Source organism: Alligator mississippiensis, chromosome 1, assembly GCF_030867095.1.
Source record: "Alligator mississippiensis isolate rAllMis1 chromosome 1, rAllMis1, whole genome shotgun sequence".
NCBI classification, from domain to species: Eukaryota; Metazoa; Chordata; order Crocodylia; family Alligatoridae; genus Alligator; species Alligator mississippiensis.
The window spans coordinates 437,440,514-437,464,084 of record NC_081824.1 but is presented as its reverse complement, the minus strand read 5'-3'; the positions used below and the strand labels follow the sequence as shown (position 1 = coordinate 437,464,084).

The 23,571-nt window shown below is 48.3% G+C and overlaps 1 protein-coding gene across 1 annotated transcript in view; it reads right to left on the bottom strand.

Moving 5' to 3' along the window:
• Positions 1–23,571, bottom strand: part of ALKBH8 (alkB homolog 8, tRNA methyltransferase) — an 82,272-nt gene that overhangs the window by 55,614 nt on the left and 3,087 nt on the right. The window contains exons 2-7 of the mRNA XM_014600669.3: positions 16,868–17,061; positions 14,111–14,351; positions 12,170–12,301; positions 10,220–10,315; positions 7,077–7,181; positions 6,317–6,387 (exon numbers count right to left, since the gene is read on the bottom strand). Coding sequence (XP_014456155.1) covers positions 6,317–6,387; positions 7,077–7,181; positions 10,220–10,315; positions 12,170–12,301; positions 14,111–14,351; positions 16,868–17,011 — 789 coding nt within the window. The 5' untranslated portion in view covers positions 17,012–17,061. The remainder of the gene's footprint in view (positions 1–6,316; positions 6,388–7,076; positions 7,182–10,219; positions 10,316–12,169; positions 12,302–14,110; positions 14,352–16,867; positions 17,062–23,571) is intronic.

The window sequence follows — 23,571 nt, the reverse complement described above, 5'->3', positions numbered from 1 at the left end:
GTCCCCACAGATAGGGCTTCAGCTTGTTCAGGGCCCAGACGATGGCCAAGCACTCCTTCTCGATGGAGGACAGGTTCCGCTCCCGAGGGATTAGCTTCCGGCTGAGGTACGCCACGGGGTGCCGTGTCTCCTGGTGCTCCTGTAAGAGCACAGCTCCCAGTCCTACGTCGGAGGCATCCGTTGCCACGTAGAAGGGTTTATCCTGGAGCGGTGCCTTCAGGATCGGTTGTTTGACCAGGGCAGCCTTGAGGGCGTTGAATGCTTCCTGGCACCCCTGCTTCCAGACCACCGGGTCCGGGCTGCCCTTCTTGGTCAGCTCGTGCAGCGGGGCTGCGGTTGCTCCAAACCCTGGGACAAATCTTCGGTAGTAACCCGCCAGGCCAAGGAAGGCTCTGACTTGCTTCTTGGTCTGTGGAGGTGGCCAGTCTTTGATGGCCTCGATCTTGTCCCACAAGGGAGCAATATGACCTCCACCCACACGATGACCCAAGTACACTACTTCCGATAGTGCCCACTGGCACTTCTTGGCTTTCACCGTAAGACCAGCTTGCTTGATCTTACCTAGCACGGTGGTCAGGTGAGTCAGGTGCGACTCGAAATCCGGACTGAAGATGGCGATGTCATCGATGTACGCCATGGCAAACTGCTCACATCCTTGCAGCAGATTATTGATCAGTCTCTGGAAAGAGGCGGGCGAGTTGCGCAAACCGAAAGGTAAAACTGTGAACTCGTATAGCCCCGTAGGTGTGGTAAAGGCAGACTTGGCTATGGCATCCGGGTCCAGGGCCATCTGCCAAAATCCTTTGGACAGATCGAGAGTTGAGATCACCTTGGCTGGGCCCAGGCGATCCAGCAACGTGTCCATCCTGGGCATAGGGTACGCATCAGGGGTGGTGATGGCATTCAGTTTCCGGTAGTCCACACAGAACCGGATGGTCCCGTCCTGCTTCCGGACGAGCACCACCGGACTGGCCCAGGGACTCGTCGAAGGCCGGATTACCCCCAACTCCTCCATCTCTGCGATCTCCCGTTCTATTTCTTGCCTCACCTTCTCGTTGACTGGGTAATGTCGGGAGTATATAGGGCGATGGCTGCCCGTCTCTATCGAGTGTACCGCCAGGTCCGTTCTACCTGGTTTGTTAGAGAACACAGTCTCAAAGTCCTTGAGCGCTGCGAGCAGCTGGTCCTTGTCCTGGGAGGGCAGATGGTCCGGCAGGCGGAGTTCCTCGATCCCTGCCTCACCATCCCAGTCTCCATACATGACCGGCTCCTCGGGGTCCTCCGGAGTTCCCTCAATGGAGGGGACCCAGAATACCATCTCCTTTCTGTCGTAGTAGGGTTTAAGCATGTTCACGTGAATTGTCTTAGGTTTCCTACCCTTAATACCCACTACATAGGTCACATCATCCAGTCTGTCCAGGACAGCATGGGGACCTTCCCAAGCAGCTTGCAGCTTGTCCGTTTTTAGTGGCAGGAAAACCATCACATTCTCACCCCGCTCAAAGGTACGTAAGCGGGCCTTCTCATCATACCAGGACCTTTGCTTCTCCTGGGCCTGTCCCAGGGAGTCCCGTGCCACCTTCATCATGTCAGTCAGTTTCTGACGGAAGTCAAGCACACACTCCACCACGGAGGTCTTTGTGGAAGCGATCTTCCCTTCCCACTCCTCTCTCACCAAATCGAGAGGACCTCGCACTCGCCTCCCGAACATCAGCTCGAAGGGCGAGAACCCAGTGGACTCCTGGGGCACCTCCCGGTAGGCAAAGAGCAGATGCGGCAGTTTCTCATCCCAGTCATTGGGGTTGGAGTCCACATAGGCCTTGAGCATCCCTTTCAAGGTCCCGTTGAACCTTTCCACCAGCCCATTTGTCTGAGGGTGGTAGGCTGTGGTCTTAAGGTGTTGCACCCCACAGCAGTCCCACAGGCACTCCATTACCTCCGCCATGAAGTTCCCACCCCGGTCCGTCAGGATCTCGGAGGGAAAACCCAGCTGGCAGAAGACCTTGATGAGGGCATCAGCAACCACGGGGGCCTCGATGGAGGTCAAGGCAACTGCCTCCGGGTACCGCGTTGCGTAATCCACCAGAGTCAGTATGTATTTCTTTCCCCTACGAGTCCTATGCTTCAGCGGTCCCACAATGTCCACAGCCACCCTGTGGAAGGGTTGGTCTATGATCGGGAGGGGCTGCAGGGGAGCCCTTCTCTTGTCCCCGCTTTTGCCCGTCCGCTGGCATGTCTCGCAAGATTTGCAATAGTCCGTCACATTCTGGGCAATTCTGGGCCAAAAAAAGTTCACCTGCAACCGCTGGCGTGTCCGTTCCCTGCCCATGTGACCAGCACACGGTAGATCATGAGCCAGGGCAAGCAATTGCTGTCTGTATTTCTGGGGTACTATGAGCTGGCGCTGGGGCTCCCTGGTCTCGGCATGGTTCTTCGGCACCCACAACCGATAGAGAAGCCCCTTATCCCAGACCACCTGTTCCCTCTTGTCCGGAGTGAACTCAGTCTCTTGCTCCTGAGCCATCTGCCGGAGTCCCTCCAAGCTGGGGTCCACCCAAACCTCCTGCTTGAACTCCTCTTGCCCAGCTAGGCAATCAGCAGGGAGTGCACACTCACCCACAGGGACTTCCTGGGTCTCCTCCCTGCTAGTGTCACCCCCCTCTGCCACTGACGGAATGCACGCCTCCCCGGAACTGTCACTTAACCCACCCTCGGGGTTACCGGTTCCCTCTGGGACCAGGGTGCAATCGCCGTCTGCAGGGGTCCCTTCCCCTGTGGCCAATGGTGTGACTTTCTCCCGGGGATTTCCTAACCCCCCTTCTTTAGCCTTCCTGCTCTGCAGGCGAGTCACCGCATGAACGGTGCGGGGCTTTGGCTCTTGGATCTGTTCCCACCTCCGGAGCTGGGCTTCCTGCTCTATAAGATCCCGTCCCACCAGGATGGGGGCCGGAGCCCCTTCCAGTACCCCCATTTCCAGGTACGTTGCACAGTCGTTCCACACGATGGGGGCACAGAATACCGGTACCTTCTGGGGTGCGGACCCCACTCCGTGAATAGTGAGGGTCTTGCCTGGGATTATGTCTGCAGGTGAGACCAGGTTGGAACTAATCAGTGTCACACTGGCCCCCGTGTCCAGTTCCCCCACAAGGGTCCTCCCCTTCACTGTGATCATGGTCCGGTGGGGGGCCATCACCTCCTCCGAGTTTGTGATCCTGTAGCAACAGACACTCTCCTCAGAGGGGCTCCGGCCCTCCCCCTCGCTGCTCACGGCTGTTGCACGCCTGACGGGCCTGGGTCTAGTGCTTAGCTTTGGGCAGTTGGGCTTGATGTGGCCCTGCTCCCCGCAGTTATAGCACCCCCTCTTTTCCGAATTGGGTGGTTTGTTCGAATCTGGGGCCGCCTTGCGCTCGGCAGGAGGTGGCCCTCTTTCCCCTTTTTGACCTGGGCCTCCCTTCCCCCCTCTTTGGAACCCTTTTTGCTCCTTCCCAGAGTAGGGAGGCTTCTCACGGTTTAGCAACAGTCGGTCTGCAATTTCTGCGGCCTCGTGAACATTTTTGGGGTCCCTGTCCCTGACCAGGGTCTTAACCTCTGTTGGACAGCAATAATAGAATTGTTCCAGCACCAGGAGCTGGCGTGACTTTTCTGCAGTGTCAGCCTTGGCTTCGGCTAACCATTTAATGTATGTGTCCTCCAACAGGACCCCAAAATCAGTCAATGACTTTCCGGGTTGTGGGCGCGTATTCCGGAATTTTTTCCGAAAATACTCTGGTCCTAACTGGAACCTTTTAGACACTGCAGCTTTAAAGACATTATAGTCATCAGCTGCGTCTGAGGGCAGGCTGTTAAGGACCACCGCCATGTCACCCTCTACCAGTGCAGACAAGTACATCATGATCTTTTCCTCCGGCACCTTGCACCGCTGGGCTTGTCTTTCGAAGTTGCTTAGGAACACCGCAGGATCGTCTCCCTCTCGGTAGCGAGCAAAGGCGGAGACGTCCAGTTTGGGCTGTTCCCCGGACGCTTGCGGAGGGTTCGCGTTTCCCCCTATGGTCTGCAAATGGAGCTGTGCTTCCAGCTTTTGTGCCTCCAACCGGGCTTCCCTTTCCAACCTCCTCTCTTCCAGCTCCATCCTTTTCAATTCTATCTGCTCCTTCTCGCGCTGGCGCTGGGCCTCCAGCTCCAGCCTTTTCAATTCTATCTGCTCCTTCTCACGCTGGGCCTCCTGCTCCAGCCTTTTCTCCTCCAGCTCCATCCTTTTCATCTCTCTCTCATGGAGTCTCTGTTGCTCCCTCTCGGAGAGTGATCTCCTGGCAGCCTCCGGGCTTGACGAGCGGGAGGGTGGTCCTGAGTCAGGCCCAGGACTTGATGAGCGTGAAGCTGACGCTGGTTCTGACTCGCTGGTGCACAAAAGTTTAATCAGCTCTTCCTTCTTTAGCCCTTTCTTCACGTGAAGGCCTCTCTCTTTTGCCAATTCCTTCAGTTCGGGCACAGTCATCCGGACATACTCGTCCTCCATCCTGACTCTCTACCCTATCCAGTCGACCCGATGTCAAATTAGAAATTGTTTGCTCAAGGGATTTCAGTGACTCTATTCCTTTCCCAAAATTATGCCTCTAATACAGCAGGGTATTCGGATCCCACCGCTGCCACCACGTGTGGCGGGCCAGTAGGGGGCGCTCCTGCGTTGAGCCGCCCACCTCCCTGCGCCCGCCCACCTTCCAGGCTCCGAGTGCCTCCCTTAGGGTGCCTCCCGTCCGGCCGACCCCTTCCCTGGAGCACACCCGCTAGCCTGGGGTCCCGCTGCCACCATCCAAGGCTCTGGACTCACTTCTGGCTCTGCGCGCCTTGGAGAACGCAGGCCTGATCGTCCAATGGGTACTAGACCCAATACAAGCACTTGGGGCACTTCCCCAAGTCAGGGGCTTATTAGGAAGCCTCCCTTAGTCCACAGACCTAAGGGGCCTCCTTGGCATAATTTAGACCCACCCCTCAATAAGTTTCCCACACCGGTCACAAAGGAGAACTTTATTGAATACAGGGGGTAGGGTGAAAACAGGGTAAAAGGTAGAGCAGTATCATAGAAATCTTACAGGAATATCAAAGGAATCCCATAGAGCAAACCAGGGTGGCTGAGGTAGCCGTTTAAACGCATCTGAGTTACTGAAACTAAATATCTAATCGGATCTTTAGTAGCTTACTCACTCTCATCGTCCAGAGGTAGTTGTTGTTCCTCTGGAGGCAGGGCACTCTTGGAGCATGCGGTGATGAGGAGAGAGCCAGGCTCAGATTCACCTGGATGACCGCATGGCTAATGGCTGACTGCCCCTTCTTCTTGGACCGAGCCCTTAAATAACCTCTCTGACCTCAGCAGCCCGGTCCAATCGAAGCTGCCAATACTGGCCACAAGCTGACCAATCTGCCCCGCATCCCTGGCTACCTGGGCCCGCGCAGGGCCGGGTCTTTCCCCCCTGCCCAGGTGACCAGAGCATCCGCCTCCCAGGCGCCAGGCTTTTGTCATGCAGACCAGGTGGGAGATCCCCGCCCTGAGGGATTCAACACCCGCCTCCCAGGCTGGCTGAGACAGGTCTCTGGAGAGGGGCACCGACGGTGGCATTTCTGCCACAGAGAGTACATGCCAAGGTGCTCTCATCCCTTGGGGCCAGGTGCAGTAAAACCTTGAAGGAGAACTTGTACAGAAGCTGCAAGATCGGGATTCTTTTCCCAGCGCTGCCAGTGACCCGCTCCAGGACCTTCATCAGCCACTTCCCCTCTCACTGCCTTTGTCCCTTCTCACCTTTTGTCTGGATTTTCTGTTTCTGTTCTAAGGTCATTAGAGTTGGGACTGCAATTGTGTGGTTGTACAGAGCATAGCCCAAGTGGAGCTCAGATCCCAGCTGGAAACTTTAGGTGCTATTGTAACGCAAATGAAAGAGCAGGCATATTTTGGGCAGACCAGCAGGAGCAGAGGAGGATGTAGGAAGAAGTGAGGTGAGAGGCTTAATACAAGAGCAGTGTTGTAAAGTATGCATACAAAACTGAGGAAGGACAACAAAGAACCGGGTCCTAGGACCTTAAAACAGCCAGGAGGTACCTGTATGGTGAAATCCTAGTACCAACGAAATCAACAATAAAGCTCCCTGCAACTTTAACGAAACCAGGATTTTAGGCCCACTGTCACGTGGTTACTTTAACATGCTAGCATCCATGAGTAGAGTGAAAAAATACCATGTAAAACATACGACCTTTTATTAAATGCTAAGAACTTTGCTTTTGTATCATTCAAACATCCAATATATATAAAAAATAATAAATTTACCTCAGCACCTAAACTGAGAGAGAGAATTTCATCCTCAAAAGCAGAATGTGTGTCAATATGAGGAGGAATTCCTGCATAACAAAAATCACAAAGGGTTGTCAAAACAATAATGCTAAGTATCACAACTGGCAAGTCCTATTTTCATGGCTATTTATCTGTACATATTTAAGATATATTTTTGATTCATAGACTTCAGAACTAAGTAGAAAAGAGCTGCCTGCAACACAGTAAAAGAGCATGCACCTCCCTCTCAATCTGTTCCTTGATCAGGAGTAGCTATAAACAGGAAAAATGTTCTGCATATCACAGTTAGCTGTGTTAGTCTACTTACATGCAAACAACTGCACTAAGGATTTTCCTTTAATTCAGAATTAGGGCCATATCCATAATACAGATACAGCCCTATAAGAGAGAAATCACAACCAGCTTCCATCTCTTTTTCGTTTGAAAAAGATATGGACTGTTTACCTCTTCAGATCACCAACTCTTCCATGCTACATTCATCTTAAAAGCCAAGAGTCAGATTCCATTTTCATTTACATTAGCACTGAAACTGTACCTCTAATTGCAAGTTTCCAAGTTAAGAAAACTGAATCCTGACACAGGCCTTTATTTAAAAAAAAAACAAAACAACTGTTCAGGAGTGTGAACTGCAAGTGGATAGGTAATCTCTCCCCCTGAGTCAGGGCCACCAGAGACGGTTTTTGGTTAACAATCCTAAAAAATAGGTTTGATTTTTTAAAAGCACAAATATGCTTACCTTGTCCAGGTTCATACTGGTTTACTGTCAATTGATCAGGTTTATGTTTGATATATCCTTGTCTCAAGCACTTCTCCAGGAGCATATTGCAAATTTCAGGAATACCTATTTTGACATACAAAAGTCTAAACAAAATGTTTTCTTTTTTTTTCTGCTCATGACGGATGAGAAATCAAAATCTTGGACAAAACCCATTGAATAGCCTTGTAGGCCTATGTACATTGTCTTTTATGCAGGTAATTCTGAATTTGTTATGGCACACACATGGAAAGTTCTTGTTATAGTCATAAAAATAGCGTTTGTATCTGTAAATTCTAGTACCCTTAATAAGTGTGCACCAGACCCTAGTGTTACTGAAAACAATGGCAAATTTCCACTGGGTGCGGGCTATTGACGGACTTTTTTCCTCGCAGGGCCTGGGCAGACTGGGCTGCGCCGCTGCCGCCATAGGGGCTAGGGCTGCTGCGCCACCACTGGGGCTGGGCCCAGGGCGGGCTGCGCCACCGCTGCCGCAGGGGCTGGGGCCAGGGCGGGCTGCGCCGCCACAGCCGCGGCTCCCAGAAAGTAGCTGAGGGGGGACACAGGCAGAGCCAGCCAGGGCAGAGTCGGTGGTCAGCACTGGCTTGGTATTGGACTGCAGCCGGGGCCGGGCTGCGCCGCCTCCCCACTGGGCCCGGGCAGGCCAGGCTGTGCCGCCGCTGCCACGGGGGCCGGGGCAGGCCGGGCTGCACCGCCTCCCCGTGTATACATCACCGCGGGGAATACACGGGTGTGGCGTATACACGGATTAATTTACAAAAATACAGTTTTCCACGGGTTATACGTGGGTGCGGCTTATGCCTGTGGGAGGGCTATATGCATGAAAATATGGTAATCCTTTTTGATGTAATATTAATTAAAAAATTCTGAACTGCTTAAATTCAAAATGCACATTTGACTAGTAACCAATGTAAGTCAACAGCCATGTGGGTTTTAAAAATACAATTAGACATAGTTAATATGGCTTCATGCCCGCACCACAAAAGCTGACAGCTAAGGCGCTGATTCAGAAAAGCATCACTATTGAAGGAGGGTGCTCAAGCATATGTTCCAGTGAAGTTAACTCAGGGGTATGCAATTATTTGGACTGGGGGGCCACTTAAGGAATTTTGGTGAGCTGTTGAGGGCTGAGGGGTGGTGGGAGGTTTTGGCCTGACCCCTGGCCTCAGCTCCCTGTCACAGCTGTTTATACCACCCAGCACAGAGAAGGTGGGGAGGGCTGGGGGTGCCAGTTGATTATATATAGCCCCAGGCCCATCTGCCCTACACCCATCACCAGGGATACCAGATGGAGCAGGCAGGCAGGGGTCAGGATTGCAGGGTAGTGACAGTGCAGAGCCAGGGCCTGGGGCAGAGCTGCAATCCACTCCCTGCACGTCCCTATGACAGGCAATGGTTCCGCAGGCAGCAGCCAGCCCCTGGCCGCAGAACCAGCACCCATTGCAGGGGCACGTAGGGAGTGGATTGCAGCTCTGCCCCAGGCCTCAGCCCTGCACTGTCACTGCCCCATGCTCCTGGCCCCATCCCAGCCCAACTGCCCCACTCCTGAGTCCCACTGCCTGCCCACCTGCAGCCCCATCACATCCACCCAGCAGAAGTGCACCCTGCCCACAGGGGTCCCAGGCCAGTTTCCATGGAGACCCTGCCCACCCACTCCATCCAGCACCCCTGGTGGTGGGTGCAGGGTGGACAGGCTGGGGTGCTCAGGCAGTGGAGTGGATCCAGCAGCAGTGGCAGAGAAACTGGCAGTGGCAGCTGGAAGGAGCTGCCACAGCAGGGGTTGCCAGGAAGCCAAGTCTGGTTGCTGTGTGTCTTAAGGAGGAGAAACTGCTAGGGAAGGGACCCTAGCAGTGAGTGAATAAGGAGCCCAGCTGCGGGTTGCCGGGGCAACCAGGGAAGGTCAGCTGACCGGAAGGGGCAGGGCCTGGCCCTTATAAAGCCCAGGGGCTGAGGCCAGGCTAGCAGTTCCCTGCCCGCAACCATAGAGGAAGGAGTTCCCTGAGTAAAGATGAAAGGAGAAGCCTGATACAGGAGCAGTATCTAACATAGCTGAGAGAGATAAAGGGTCTCCGGTAGGAGTGAATGTTGTTATGGCCAGACGGCTTCAGTTTGAGTTATAGCCAGAGGGCTAGTATTTTGTGTTGCTGTTTGTTTATAACCAGTGGTTTGGGTGAGGCTATTAGGGGTTGGAGGAGGCCTCATAGGGGACCCACAGTAGTGTGGGAACCCCAGCACCAGCAAAGGCGCAGCATTTGGGGTGCACAAACCCCAGCCCCAAAGAGGGGCAGCGCGGAGAAGAGCCCCAGAGAAGGGTGCAGCAGTGCGGAGAAGGCCCTGCGAGAGGGCAGCGCTACAGAGAAGGCCCCAGAGAGAAGAGCCCCAGAGAGGGGCGGCATAGTAGAAGAGCCCCAGAGAAGGGCGGCAATACTGAGGAGGGGCAGCATTGTGGAGAAGGCCCCAGAGAAAGGGCGTGGAGAAAGAGAGACAGGGCTGAGGAGTGCCTGAGAGGGCGTGAACACCATAGAGGGACAGAATAACGTCCATGTCACCTGAGAGGCTTGGGGCATGGTACTGGGGTGGTAGGAGCCACGCATAGCCCCTAAGGCTAGGGTGCCCTGGAAGCACCCATTTGTAGAGCCTTTGTGACACTGTGCCATCCCTGCCCCACTGCTGTAGCACTCAGCATGCCCAAGAGGCACACACAGGGATAGGATGGGCTGCACTCTGCACCACACGACAACTCCACATCCAGGGACAGTGGAACCAGCTGCACACACCATGGCCTGGGCTCCCCCTCCACCTGAGCTGAGCAGGTGGACGGACTGCCACAGGCTGGATCCAGCCCATGGGCCATATTTTGCACCCCGAGTTAACTAGACCTTAAGTACATATTTAAGTGCCTTCCTGAGGGCATGGGCAAAAGAACTGATGTGTATAGCTTGTCACAGAACAAAGTAGTCTTGTGTCACACACTCATACCTTTAATTGCATGACATGATAGATCACTGATGCTGATGCTAGCTTCTAGCTCTATTATTAGATCTATTGGAACAGATTTAAAACCAATGTCTTTTTAAGGTGTCTTCTTAAAACAAAACTCTTACCTCCAGGCAGTGGTTTATCTTTATCCACATTGTTGTTATCATATCGAAACTCATAGCCAAAATGCTCTACTCTTCTATGTTTTAAAGACTTTTGTGCTGCAAAGTAAAACAAGTGAATTTAAAAATATTTTCAGACTTCCTGCTAGGCCTATTCCACATAACTTCTGTTCAGACCAAAAATGTTTTTCACAAGTTGGTAAGAACTATGGTGGCCCTCAAGATAGTACAACTCAACACTTCTATAAAACAAGGGTATGAACAGACACTGCCAAAGGAAGTGGATCAGCTGAAGCAAAACTCATGTCATCCATTGTTCAAGAATTCCTCAAGTCTCTTGCTCCCCTTTGTCTACTTGCTGGGACCAACGGGTCAAGCAGAAGCATGGGTTGGCACAGATCCCAGCATAGAGCAGAGCAGAGGTGTGGAGCGGTGTGGGACACAAAGAATTCCCAGTGCCCCATGTCTCCATGCTGGGACATGCACCACATCCCATACTAACCTGTGCTACAGGGAGGCATGGAGAAGTGCAGGTCCCGGCACAGAGACGTGGGGTGGCAGGAATTCCCCAGGTTCCACACCAACCTGCACTTCCTGGCCAGTGCCCATGCTGATCAATGCCTCTGCATGAAGCATGGGTCAATGCAGGAACCACTGTAGATCCCGGCATGGAGGCACAAGGTCATGAGTCCCAGCGTGGAGGCACAGATCGCCAGCAATTACCCGAGTCCTGAGCCCCCACATCAGGACCTGAGTGGGCTTTCCCCCACTTATGGAGTTGTGCCTTTGGAAATCATGGGGCAGGTCTCTATAAGCAGGGAACCCCGAATTTCTCTACATACAGAGAGGTACCCCAAGATTCACTGGGGCAGATCTCTGTAGGTAGGGAAAACCAGGCAGGTGCTCCTGAGGTTTAAGGGACTTGATCCTGCAGGGGAATTTCTGAGGTGCCACAGAGCAAATAGACATTTGCCACAATAAAGAAGCATTACTTAACATTATGTTTTGTCATTGCCACTGATCTGAAGGGACTGCATGGTGCATGGAATTCAGGACTGCAGTTGTCCCTACTGCATTCATCTATCCCTGGAAGTATACCAGTTTCCCCCAATCCATGTTTAATGCTTTTTTTTTTTTTCTGTCCTGATACCTGGATAAGCACATAACATGGGATTCTGAGTATGCAACAGGCTCCTACTTTCTATGCATCATGATACCACATTCTTACCAAGGTCAACATAATGCTCTATACCATGACGAGGTATCAGTTATTTTCCTAATTAGCTTCTCAATTCCTAAATAACTGGCTTTAAGATATTTAATTCTACAGAGCACAACTGAAACTACATGAGCAGCTAAAGTGGGAGCTTCTTTGACTCCTCTTTGGCGACACAAAAAAAAATCAGCTTTCAGATAGGATACCAAAGTATTGGCATGACATTTCTAAAACACTTATCAGATGAGCCTGCTGTTAGGAAATGACTCTAGTTCAGTGATTTTCAACCAGGATGCCTTGGGGTGCACTGACATCCTTTCAAGGGTGCTGTAGGATGCCATGCAATGTTAGCACTGTTAGAAGTGCAAGCATAATTCACAAGATCAACCCAGAGATTTCAAATAGGAATACATAGTGAAAAAAACATTCTGACCTGTTGTGATCTAAGTTCTTCTGTTGCAAAGAATTGCTCTATTATTTTTCTCTAGTCAAAAAAAAGAAAAAACTAAGAACTGGCATTTTCTGAGGGGTGCCTCAAGTCTGAAAAGATTGAGAACCACTGTTCTAGTTAGCTGCCTGTGAAAATAAATCATTCCAAAGGCATCACTTTACACCACACATTTCTGGATATATGTAACTTTATTATATATGACTCAATTTTACAAGTGCTATACCAAAGATGGTATCTTACAGAAATGAAGTGATACAAAATAACAACATGCAGATGTTTTACTCACCATTTTGAATGACTTCATCTCCTGTCCAATTGATACTCTCCAACATCATTGTTTCTTCCTCAGGAGAAACAAGCTCATCAACCACTTTCAGGCCCGGAGGCAAATTTGTAGGCATAATATCCTCCCAGTGCACTACAGATATAGGAAAAGAAAATAGTGCTGCTGTCCGTGGAAAGTGACCCGTTTGTGCCCCTTAGGCTAAAATTATATTTTACTAGTATTGTGCAACATGTGATAAATGTTTAAATTGATCACAACTGAATTAATGAACATGCTTAGCAGCACTAAACAAAATCAGGACCCCAAATCCTATGCTATATGACACTTTTCTCACATCTCACCGAGTAGGACTTGTGGGACTCAGTGCTTTCCAGACCCCTAAAAATGCCTGAGGCTTTTTTTCTGTCAAAATAAAAGGTCAAACCTTTCCCACATATTTCAAAATAGATTCTAGCTGTACTCAATTCATCTTTCTGGGACTCTTGAGGTTTGTCATTGTTTCTGGCTGGCAAACAAAGAGAACTACAGAAAAAAGCATGTCTGAATACTGTATATTTTGTAGTTGAATACATAATTTCTTACATTTAATTTCAAATGGGTTGGAAATCATTTGTAGTTTAGTGACAAAATGTAGTAAAATATATAGTGCAACATCTATCTTCATGGAAAATGACTACTACAGGTAATAGCACCCAACCCCTCAGACTTTGCAGCCCTAAAATTATTATTAAAATTACAGTAGAGTTTAGCAACCAAGATCAGGGGCCCTTACGTGAGGTGCTATGCAAACACGTAGTAAGACAGAATCCTGTACCAAGGTTCTGATAGTGTAAACAAACTAAGGGTAGGAGAAACGGAGTGTTACTGCCTTTATTTTATAGTTGGGAAATAAACGTGGAGTGAGATCAGGATCTATCAGATGTCCAAGGTCACACAGGAAATCTACTGGACAGCAATTGATCCCCTTCCCCCCACAATTCCCAATCTATTTCTTTTGCAACAAATCTTTTCTTACTCTTCCACAGTAAATTGTTTGGAACCTGCACCCCTCAGCCCTCTCTCTCAATGTGCTTCAGTTGCACTCACTTGCACTAAGGAGCACCAGAAACCAGCAATTAGATAGGGGAGATGGCTTGGGAGTATGCCCAAGCAGACAAAAGCACTCTTTCCAGCACCAATCCTGAGCTGTCTGCTCTATCTAAACACTAGTTTCTGGTGTGTGTAAGTGAGCGAAGGGGCAAAGTTTACCTTTTTTGCACTAGCTCCTGGGTTGGGAGGCAGGCTGTACAGACATAACTCCTGTCTCACCCTACGAGACCAGATTTCATGGTATGCAGTAAGATGCTTTTCCCCTCGAGATTTGACTTAATGAGTCAGTTGAATGCTTCTGCTATTATGAATAGTTACTTTTGGGATGCTGCATTCCTCTCAGTTGCAAATTATGATTTTCATGTTGTTGGACAAGCTGATCTTTATATTAATTTATTCATACATTTTGTTTAGCGACAAAAAAATCCATGATCTGTGAAAGCACTTGCAGATGTTGTGCAACAGTATGAATTAAAGTAAAAATTAAAAAGCAAGAAGAAATCAAGATTAAAAATGCAGCCTGGAATCTTCAACCTTCCCCTGGAAGACTTCTCACAATCTTCCTCTTGAAGACTTCAGGCAACCTTGGAAGTCTTCAAGAGGAGCCTGGACAGACACCTTGCTGGGATTATTTGATCTCAGCAGTATTCCTGCCCAGAACAGGAAGGCTGGACTAGATGATCTTCCAAGGTCCCTTCCACTTCCATTTCTATGAATCCTGGCTCCATTAAAAAAAAAAAAAAAATCATAAAGAGTTTTGTCACTAACTTCACTGAGACCACTATAATTCTAACAGACCACTCAAAAGAGACATGAAAACAATGGTGCTTTATGAGACAACAATACTCGTACCTTTTCTCACAAAGTTAACATATAAAATAACAGTGTGGCTGGTGTCCTCCAGTATTAGCTCCTTTCCATTGAGAGCATCGTAGGCTTTCTTGGCTTCTTCTGTCGTTCCATATTTCACAAACGAATAGGGTTTGTTTGGAGGCATTAGGAGTGCTTCCACCAATCCACATTCCTCTACTAGCCTGAGTAGTTGGTGTCTACTCACTCCATTACCCAGACCTCCATTGGCAACAACCAGGTTCTAATTAACAAAATAAAATAAAAAATAAATCAGTGTTGATCACCAATTTCTCTATCTGAAAACTGCAGTGCACAAGCACACCTGCATGACATATAGAAACAAAACTGTTATCCCATGAGCAGTCTATGATGTTCCAGATTAAATATTTATATTCCAGTTAATCTGGTCTGTCAGGATCAGAACTAAAGCAACCACAATTTGTTCCATATGTATTTTAAGGGCCAGGGTTTTACAGAGTTAGAGTCTACCTGGTAAAAATAGCTCTCTGTGTGTGTGTGTGTGTGTGTGTGTGTGTGTGTGTGGTAATCACAGCACTGCCTACAAACAAGTTATTGATGCATGGGTATCTAGCTACACTATTACTTTCAGGTGGCAGACAGTGAAATTGATAGCAGACAGCAGTTTCACTTCTCCTGAAACTTATGTTTTTGTCTGGAAATTTTGCAGGTTACACCAAAGAAAGAACCAGCCTCAGACAGAGATTAACCTCAGACAAAGGTCCTTTACAAACATGAAAGGGAGAAAGGAGACTGGTCATCCAACCTAAACATTATTTAGGTTATCAGATTGTGTGGGTGGTTTGTGAAGACTGGCTGTTTAACTGGTGGAATACAAATAGTTGTCCTGTTGTCATTATTTAAAAACATTTCTTTTTAACATATTTCTTTTGCAAAAGATACATAATTTTAGAAAAATGTAAACTATAAAGCTTAATTGACTTCTGAACAGTTATGTTGCCATGTTTGAAGACTGAATTTAATCAATTCCAGTAAAATGGAGAAAGGGCAAATGAAAAATGCCCATAAGAAGTATGGAGTCTGGTATCAGTAGCTCTGTATAATTAGCAAGACTTAGCCACTTTTTCTGGGGCCAACCAGAGCTATTTTTCAGACATTTTCTCTCTTCAGTATCTTTCCTGCAAAGTTGTAGGCAATCTTTTTTTTTTAGAGCATTTCTATAAAATGTTTTATTACCCTATTTGAAAGCAGAAAATAAAATACTCTACTCTTTCAAGAAGCAGCAAATAGTTCTTCCAAACAACAGTAAGTTAGCGTGAAAATGGAAAAAAAAAGAATTACTAAATGAAAAAAGAGAGCTTTTAAGGGTACTGGCATCCTAACAGTGAGTACTGGGTTCATGTATGAGCTCCTACTGACAGCATACCTCTTATGGTAGCTCAGTTAATGCTATTATATTGAGGACATTATCAGCTTCTGCATTAAAGATAGTGTTTTTCAGAGGTTTTACAACCCAACCACAATGCAAAATATAACAGTCGGGTTTGAAACAGCAAATAGTGAGCACTAGGTTCATAGCTCATAGTTGTATAAGTTCATTGTCATATATGAGTTTGGTCAAGAGTAGAATTTCAGGAGAGTTTCATCAATACCTAATCTGTGCACTGAACCACAAAAGTCAGAGTATTTCTCATCCTCTGTTCTAAACTCAGCTTCAAATTCTGAATTACTACTAGTACTAATAGGCCTAGAAGTAGGCATATTACCCACACAGAAAAAATAACAACAGTCTTAGCACTAGAGCTTACTATGTACACCTGAATTTCAGATCTTAACATTTTCCTACATAGCCATCTTCTCTGAAATCCTGATGACAACCAAGCCCAACTTTGCCACAGCACATGCAAAACAATCAGCTACTATATATGAATGAGAAAGTCTGCAGGCTCAAGCCATGAGACAGAGGGGACACTGATAAAGAAAGCATGGTCACCAGTTTAGGGAGGAGATTATTGCAGAGAAAAACAAAGTAGGAAGGATTTCTAAAAGACTATTTTAACAGAGTTTGAAAAAGAGAGATTGAGTTTTATGGAGAAGCATGGGAGGAAGGAATTAAAGAACTATGCAAAGCTGAAAGCAGGGAAGACTAAGAGGGTAACATGGAGAAAGAAAAGGAGGCTGTGATGTGCCATTAACAATATGTAACATGCCAATAAAACAAACATTGAGTCTCAAGACACCCTTTTAAGAGTCAGTTTTCAGAGCATAATTTTAATTTAGGTATCACACTCATCTGGCCTCGCACCACTCAAGCAGCCAATGGGACCAGCCCATAGGCTGGAAGAATGGTGCCATGCCACCAGATCCAGGCACTTGGCTGCCACAGCAGAAACCAGCTGCGTGGTACTGGGCTTCTTCCCTGGTGCTGCTGGGGCTTCAGCACTGTTTTTTTCACCCAGGTGCTAAGCAGCTAAGCTGGCAAAAGCACTGGCACTGGAGCCCCAGTGGCAACTCAGGAAAAAGCTCAGCATCACAAGTGCTTGGCTGCCACCACAGAAACAAACCATAGTGCTGCTGGGACTTGAGCATCACGGGCCTCATCCAGGTACCTGGCTGCCATCAGGAGAAGAACCTCCATCATGGATCACTCGGCTCTTTGGGCTGGATACAGATCATGGGCCATATGTTTGACATCTCTGCTTTAGCCACAAGTGAACTGAGGGTATGGATAGGCTATGCCTGCATACTGGCATAATAACAATAAGAGCTTCAAGTCACCTGAGTGGTGTGGGAAATGCATTCAATGCCCTCATGTCGCATTAAGGTACGTTGAGCCTTTATTTGTTTCCTCAATACTTTCTTCTTCATTTTACTGAGTTTCAAATTTTCTTGATGGGCACTGTCCACTTCCAAGTCAGCCATGTGAAAAGTGAAAGCAACAGACAAGATACAAGATGTTGCTTTCAAAATTCCTAATGAAAAAGAAAGAAATCTGCATTAAGTAATTTATACAAAGGTCAATATTTCATTTTTAAAAAGCCATTGACACATGAAGCTCATATGTAAAAATATCAATTTCCTTTATTAGTAATAGCAACTACATTCTAATCTTTCCTTTAACATTAATCCTCCTTAGATGTTGGGTCAGTATCCCTTGTCCATATGCAAAAAAAGAAGAAAACAAAACTCACCTGTGTCACGGTATTGTGGTGAGATTATTTACCTACTTTTCAAACCCCATTTTGTGAAGAATGGAGATCTTCCTATACTTAAAGTTTTTACAAACTCTTTTGGGGGCTCAATCAAAAATAGTTCCCAAACTATTTTCTCCCTTCAATTCAACCCCATAAAGTTCTCCCACTAAGAAATACTCTTATTAAAGCACAGTCTAATTAAATAAAAGTCAATCTGAAATGAAAATATTTCCCCCAAATTAAGACACTCTGGCATCAGGAAGCCCTTTCAGGCAATATCTGATGCCAGATTCCTTTTTTCCACTTGCGTTTTTTCCTCTTCACCCCCTTCTCTCCCAGCCGTCATTTAGCATATATTCTTGCATACAATATGCACCTTTTCCCTAAAACTCAGCTTCCCAAAATTGAATCATGTGTATTAAGCGGGGAATCTGATTTTTTTGCAGAGAATAGAAACACCCTGCTTTGATTCCACAGTGCAGCAGCTGTTGTATTACTATTCAGGTAGCTGAGGGAGCCCGTTTACTTAATGGCTCATTTTCTTCACTCCAGAGGTGTTAACAATCATCTCTCTTTGTTAACAGTCTTGATGTTCTATTAATCAAGCTAACCTTTAAAGGCAATTTTGCTGGAGAGATACCAGGAGCAGTCTGCCAACTGCTCCTGGTATCTCTCCTATTCCATAGTCTTGGAGACTCTTCAGCTGTCTTCAGACCCACCCATAAATCTACGTGTGGAGATCAGTGTTCAGTTGCAGCTTGTGATTCAGCTTTAGTTAAGCAGGAAAGGGAGGGTGAGTTAGTTGAAGATTAAGCTCTGTCCCCACTCTATGCAGCCATAATGTTGGAAAAATCTTTTTTCCTCATTCTGCCCATGAAAAAGGCACATAATATACAATATATAAGAAAAGGCATGCTGTATATAAGAAAATACAGTATTCACAAGCCCATTCTGTTTATTCTTCACTCTGCCTGCCCCTCTGCTGGGCATTTTATTTGTTTTCTGCCAACTGCCCCACCACCCCCACACACATTTTATTTGGTTTCCTCCTTTCATTTTCATCTCTCCTAAGCACAGCAAAAAACTAACAAAATGTGTGTTCCACCACATTGGTGGCTCTGCTAATGTAATAATGAGTAACTTCAACTACTCTGACAACTCATGGGAGGAGCAGCCTGCCAAATATGACCGATTGTGTCGTTTTCTCATCTGCATTGACAAACTCTACTTGTCTCAAGAAGTCTATGTGCCAACAAGAGGTAAGGCGCTCCTGGATCTGGTATTGGCCAAAGGGGATGATGTAGTGAGCAACCTGAGAATCAAAGGGAAGCTGGGAGACAGTGATCATGAGTTGATCACTTTCTCTATCCATCGCAAAGCTGGAAATCAGTCAGCAATGCAGAAATCCTTGATTTTAGGAAAGACAATTTTCATAAGCTCAGGAGGCTGGCTGCCAAGGCCCTGAGAAACCAGAATCTAATGGAAAGGGGGGTCCATGATGAGTGGTTGCTCCTAAAGGACACGATCCTTGAAGCACAAGGGAAGTCCATCCCAGCCCACAGGAAAGGTAGCAAAAGGGCCAGGTGACCCCCATGGTTAAACAGGGGACTCATGGATCTCCTGTATCTGAAAAGAGAAGCCTACCAGGGTTGGAAGTCAGGTTGTCAGGAAGTCATGCTGCTCCCCCAGACTTAGTTGGCTAACACTGTATTTTCTGTAACCTAGTTGTGTTCCCCTCCTCACCCCCATCCCTCTAATGTTAGTCCCTCACTCAGGCAATTTGTATTTCCCTACTGGCTTTTGTCATCTTTTTTGGATTCACAACCCTAAACATCTATTAACAAAATTCACTCTCTCTTTCCCTGTGCCCATTTACATTGTAAGCTTACTGGGACAGGATCTTTCTGTTCCTCTGCGTCTACACCATGCCTAGCACAAAACCTAGAGCTTGGCTTGAAATGTTGAATTCCAAATTGATTTTTCAAGCTTGCAATGGTCAAGCACATTTGAAACCAGACAAAAAATTATTTTCCAAAACTGGAGGGAAAAAAGTGTTCGATACTTAGCAGCCTGAAGACTATGCCTAGAGGAAAAACACGTGTCCCACCACACCTCCCAAACCTGTGCCTTAAAACAGCCAGCTCCTTGTACTCTTCATTGAATTAACCAATGTTCTGCCATTTGAAAGGGTGACTTCCTCCTTTCTTCCAGTTTTATATCTTGCTGCCTTCCCTGGCTTCACAATACATTTTAATTTCTATCATCGATTGCAATATAACTGCCACCATTGTCCTCAATATCTTTTTCCTCACCTTTGTCTCTCCATACCTCCTTAACACTTGAGAGAGAGTCTGGACCCAAGTGAAAACTTTGGCAAAGTTCCTACTTACTTAAATGGGAATTGGATCTTTTACACTCATTCTTCCCTTCTGTGTTTTCTACCTATTCACCTAATTTTTCTTGGTCTCTCCTACTCCCATTTCTCTCAACAATCTCCCTAATGCCATGAATCTGACTGACAAGTGATCATGACCTTCCCTGCTGGAAACCAATATCCTCTACTAAAAACCCAGAAGCCAGCATGAAAAACCACAATGAATCTGGTTCAGGTGACTAGTACGAGGGTCCAGGGAATATGCAAATCTCCATTTCCATTCAGTCCTTGACCTCTTTTCTGAAGAATGTCATAGAGTCCCTAAATATCCTCATACAGTCTCATATTTCCAACTGAGCTGAGAAGCACCGTAGATTAGCTTGCAGTTTGTAATACTGTCACTAACCTGCTTCCAATACTCCAGATAGCCTGGATACCATGATACTGTACCTACTGAACTACAGTACAGCCAGAGCATAAAGTTCTAGATGTATCCTGAGAAAAGGAAATGAAATTTGTCATTTCCTAGGATCCTCTGATATAACCTTGTAAGTGGCAATCCAGGTTTTCAGTTTCCTGTGGGGAAAAAAACATTTTCCCCTATAAAACAGGAAACAGTAGGTTTCCTTTTTTGCAAACAGCTCTCCACAGGCTGGCAGATTCCAGCCTGTAACCAGCTCCTTGCAAAAGGGTGCAAAATCCCTAAGCCCTGTCCAGAGGAGGAGGGGAAGAGGGCAGGGGCAGGATCTGAGAATGTGAGGCCAGACAGAGCTGGCTCAGACTCACTTTTGCCTCCTGCAGCCTTTGGGATTAGTAGGGCCTGGCCTACAGACCAGCCTTGCACCACTCATCCAACCCACAGGGCCAGAGGTCGAGTACCACTGCCCTAAGGGAAACCGCACTGGCTTATGAAGATTGCAGATTCAGAATCATGTTCTTTTCTGGAATACTTTGTTTGCTTTCAATCATAATTAAATACTTAGAAAGTAATAATCCTATTATTATACATTTCGGAACCTGAGAAAATAAAAATTGGCCAAGTAAAGGCAAGGGAATGATCTGCTTAAACAAAAATGCACTGGATCTACATTTCACTTGGGAAGCAGAAAGCACACAGAAAAAACAAAGAACAAAGTTAAAATTCCAGTTCATCTTCTAGAAAAAAACTGAAGAACAGACCTTGAGAAATCAGTTAAACAGTTTTCCTTACAGCAGAGGTGGGCAATTATTTTGGCTGGGGGGCTGCCTAATGAGTTTTGGCAAGCTGTCGAGGGCCACACGGGTAGCCCCAGCCTTTGACAGATGCCACACCCCCTGGTCACCATCTTGGGGCCAGAAGTCCCACCCCCTAACCCCTGATCTTTGCTACCCCTCCCCTCACCAGAGGAGGAGGTGGGTAGTCAGTGAACTCCCACCCCCAAGAGGAGACACAGGGTGGTCCTGGTGGGGGACTCCCTCCTGCAGGGCACCAAGGGACCCATCTGCTGTCCAGACCCCCTAGCCCAGGAGGTCTGCTCCACTGGGGCCCACATCTGGGATGTTGAAGAGAGGACCCCTAGGCTCGTCTGGCCCTCTGACCACTACCCCATGCTCATCCACGTGGGCACGACTGACACGGCCAGGAGCACTCCAGACAAGGTCATGAGTGACTACAGGGCTCTGGGGACTGGGCTCAAGGCATTGGGAACACAGGTAGTTTTTTCCTCTGTGCTTCCAGGTGCGGCCACGGACGTAGGAGAGAAGGACATGCCAAAGAAGTGAATCAATGACTCCGGTGGTGCTACCGAGAGGGCTTCAGTTTTTTCAACCATAGCACATACTTCAGAGAGAGAGGACTCCTGGGAAGGGACAGCATCCACCTCACGTGGAGGGGTAAGTCCCTGTTCTTGGCCAGGCCTGGGGGGAGGGACTTGGTAGCAGCTTACTGCTATATCAGGGGACTACATCAGGGGCTTAGCGAACAACTGTTTACCAGGGCGCCCTTGGGGAAAACCAGGAGTAATGGCCACAAACTCCTGGAAAACCTTTTCAGGCTTAACACTAGAAAAAATTTCTTCACAGTCAGGGTGTCCAGACTGTGGAATAAACTCCCTCCAAAAGGTGGTGCAATCACCTATCCTGGAAATCTTCAAGAGGAGACTGGATGGTCACCTTGCTGGGGTCACCTGACCCCAGTTGCCTTTCCTGCCTGGTGCAGCGAGCTAGACCCAATGATCTTGGAAGGTCCCTTCCAGCCCCTTACAATCTATGAACCAGGGCAGGATCACAGGACACAGTAGGAGCTGGCCCAGCCCTGAGGACTGGAGTTATTGTCAGCAGTTCCCCTAACCCTAATCCCCCACCCCCACCCCGGCCTGTTCTTAGCTGAGTTTGCACTCCCAGACGGAGGAAGGGCAGGGGAACAGCCCCAGGGTTGCCAGGCCAGACAGAAGCTTTGGGTTGGGGGTGGGGCCAAGCTGGGCAGGCCTTGCTGCTGTGGCTGCTGGGTCCTGTCACCTGCCTTAAACAGGCAGCCATGGGTAGATAACAATTTTCTAAATTTTTTAGGGACCCCCCACAGGCTGGACAGAATGGCCTGGCAGGCCGGATCTAGCCCGCAAGCTGTATTTTGCCCACCCCTGCCTTAGAGCGACTCAAAACTGATCTCTGATATGCTCAAGCTATTACGTTTAACTGGCAGCATTATGAAAAAAAGTGGAAAAAAAAGGCAGAGAGAAGAAATGCACCAACAACAGAACTGAAAAAACAAATGGACACCCAAGTGAGGATTTGAAGGCAGTGATATAGACTCTGTAGAAAAGCTTACCTAACACTTGCTCATAAATGGGACCCAATTCTTCACGAGTATTAAAAAACTGCGAGCCCTGGGGGTGGGGGCAAAAAGCAGCACGGGCTGCTCAAAAAGCAGCTGGGGAAACACCCAGCTGGCCAGAGGGAGCGCAGAACGCCGCCACCAAGGGACGGGTGGCGGAGCCGAGCAGGGAGAAGCAGGATGCCGGTGGGGAGAGGCACAGAGCCAGCAGGGATACACAGGTGGCAGAGCCGAGTAGGAGCAGCAGAGCTGGGCACGGGGCAAGAAGCCCCAGCGTCAGCCAAGGAACCCTTGTGGGGAGGACCACAGGTCGGGGCTCAGGGAGCCAAAGTTGGCCAGATGGGCACGGCAGGGAGAACGAGACCATCCCCGCAATCAAGAGGGAAGACCCGGCTGCACTGGAGCATTCAGGTACCCCAGCGGGGAAGGGCAGCGAGCGACAGCCAGACCCAGTGGGCAGTTGGGTGAAGAGGGAGGTGCAGGCAGCGGCTGGCCCAGATCCCAGTGGGGAAGAGGTGACTCTCACCAGGTGGTTGGAACAGGAGCAATTAACTCCTAGCTTGCTAGTCCCTGGGAAAAGTAACTGGGGGGACAGACAAAGATTCATTCTCCCATCCCGGGGAGGGAGAGGAGACCTGGGGAGCCAGAGTCCCCATTATACTTCATCGGCAGATGCCGAACATCTTCGCCTCGAGTGAAGAGACTTCTAAGTTATCGTTACCCCAGGTGGGGCATGTTTTAGTTATCCAGAGCGATTGACAGCCAAACATACCCAACCCTGCTTGGGGCGGGCCTCGTGGGTAAGAAGAGATCATCCCAGGGAAGATTACAGGGAGCAGAGCCCTCCCAGGCCATGGATGTGGTAAGGGTGGGGTAAAGGGGAGGTTTGGAGCCCCACAAAGAAAGACCAGGGCCATGACCTCTCTGGGATCACCAACAGCGAACTGCCTCCCCATCTATCAACATCAAAGTCGTGGCAGGCGAGTTGGGGCAGCACTCAGAACCATCTAGGTGGCCCCAGGGTGCGGTCTCACCCTGACGTCACTAGGGAGAAAGGCGCCAACCAGAAAGGGGCCGAAGTCTTACAACACCTACCACTGAC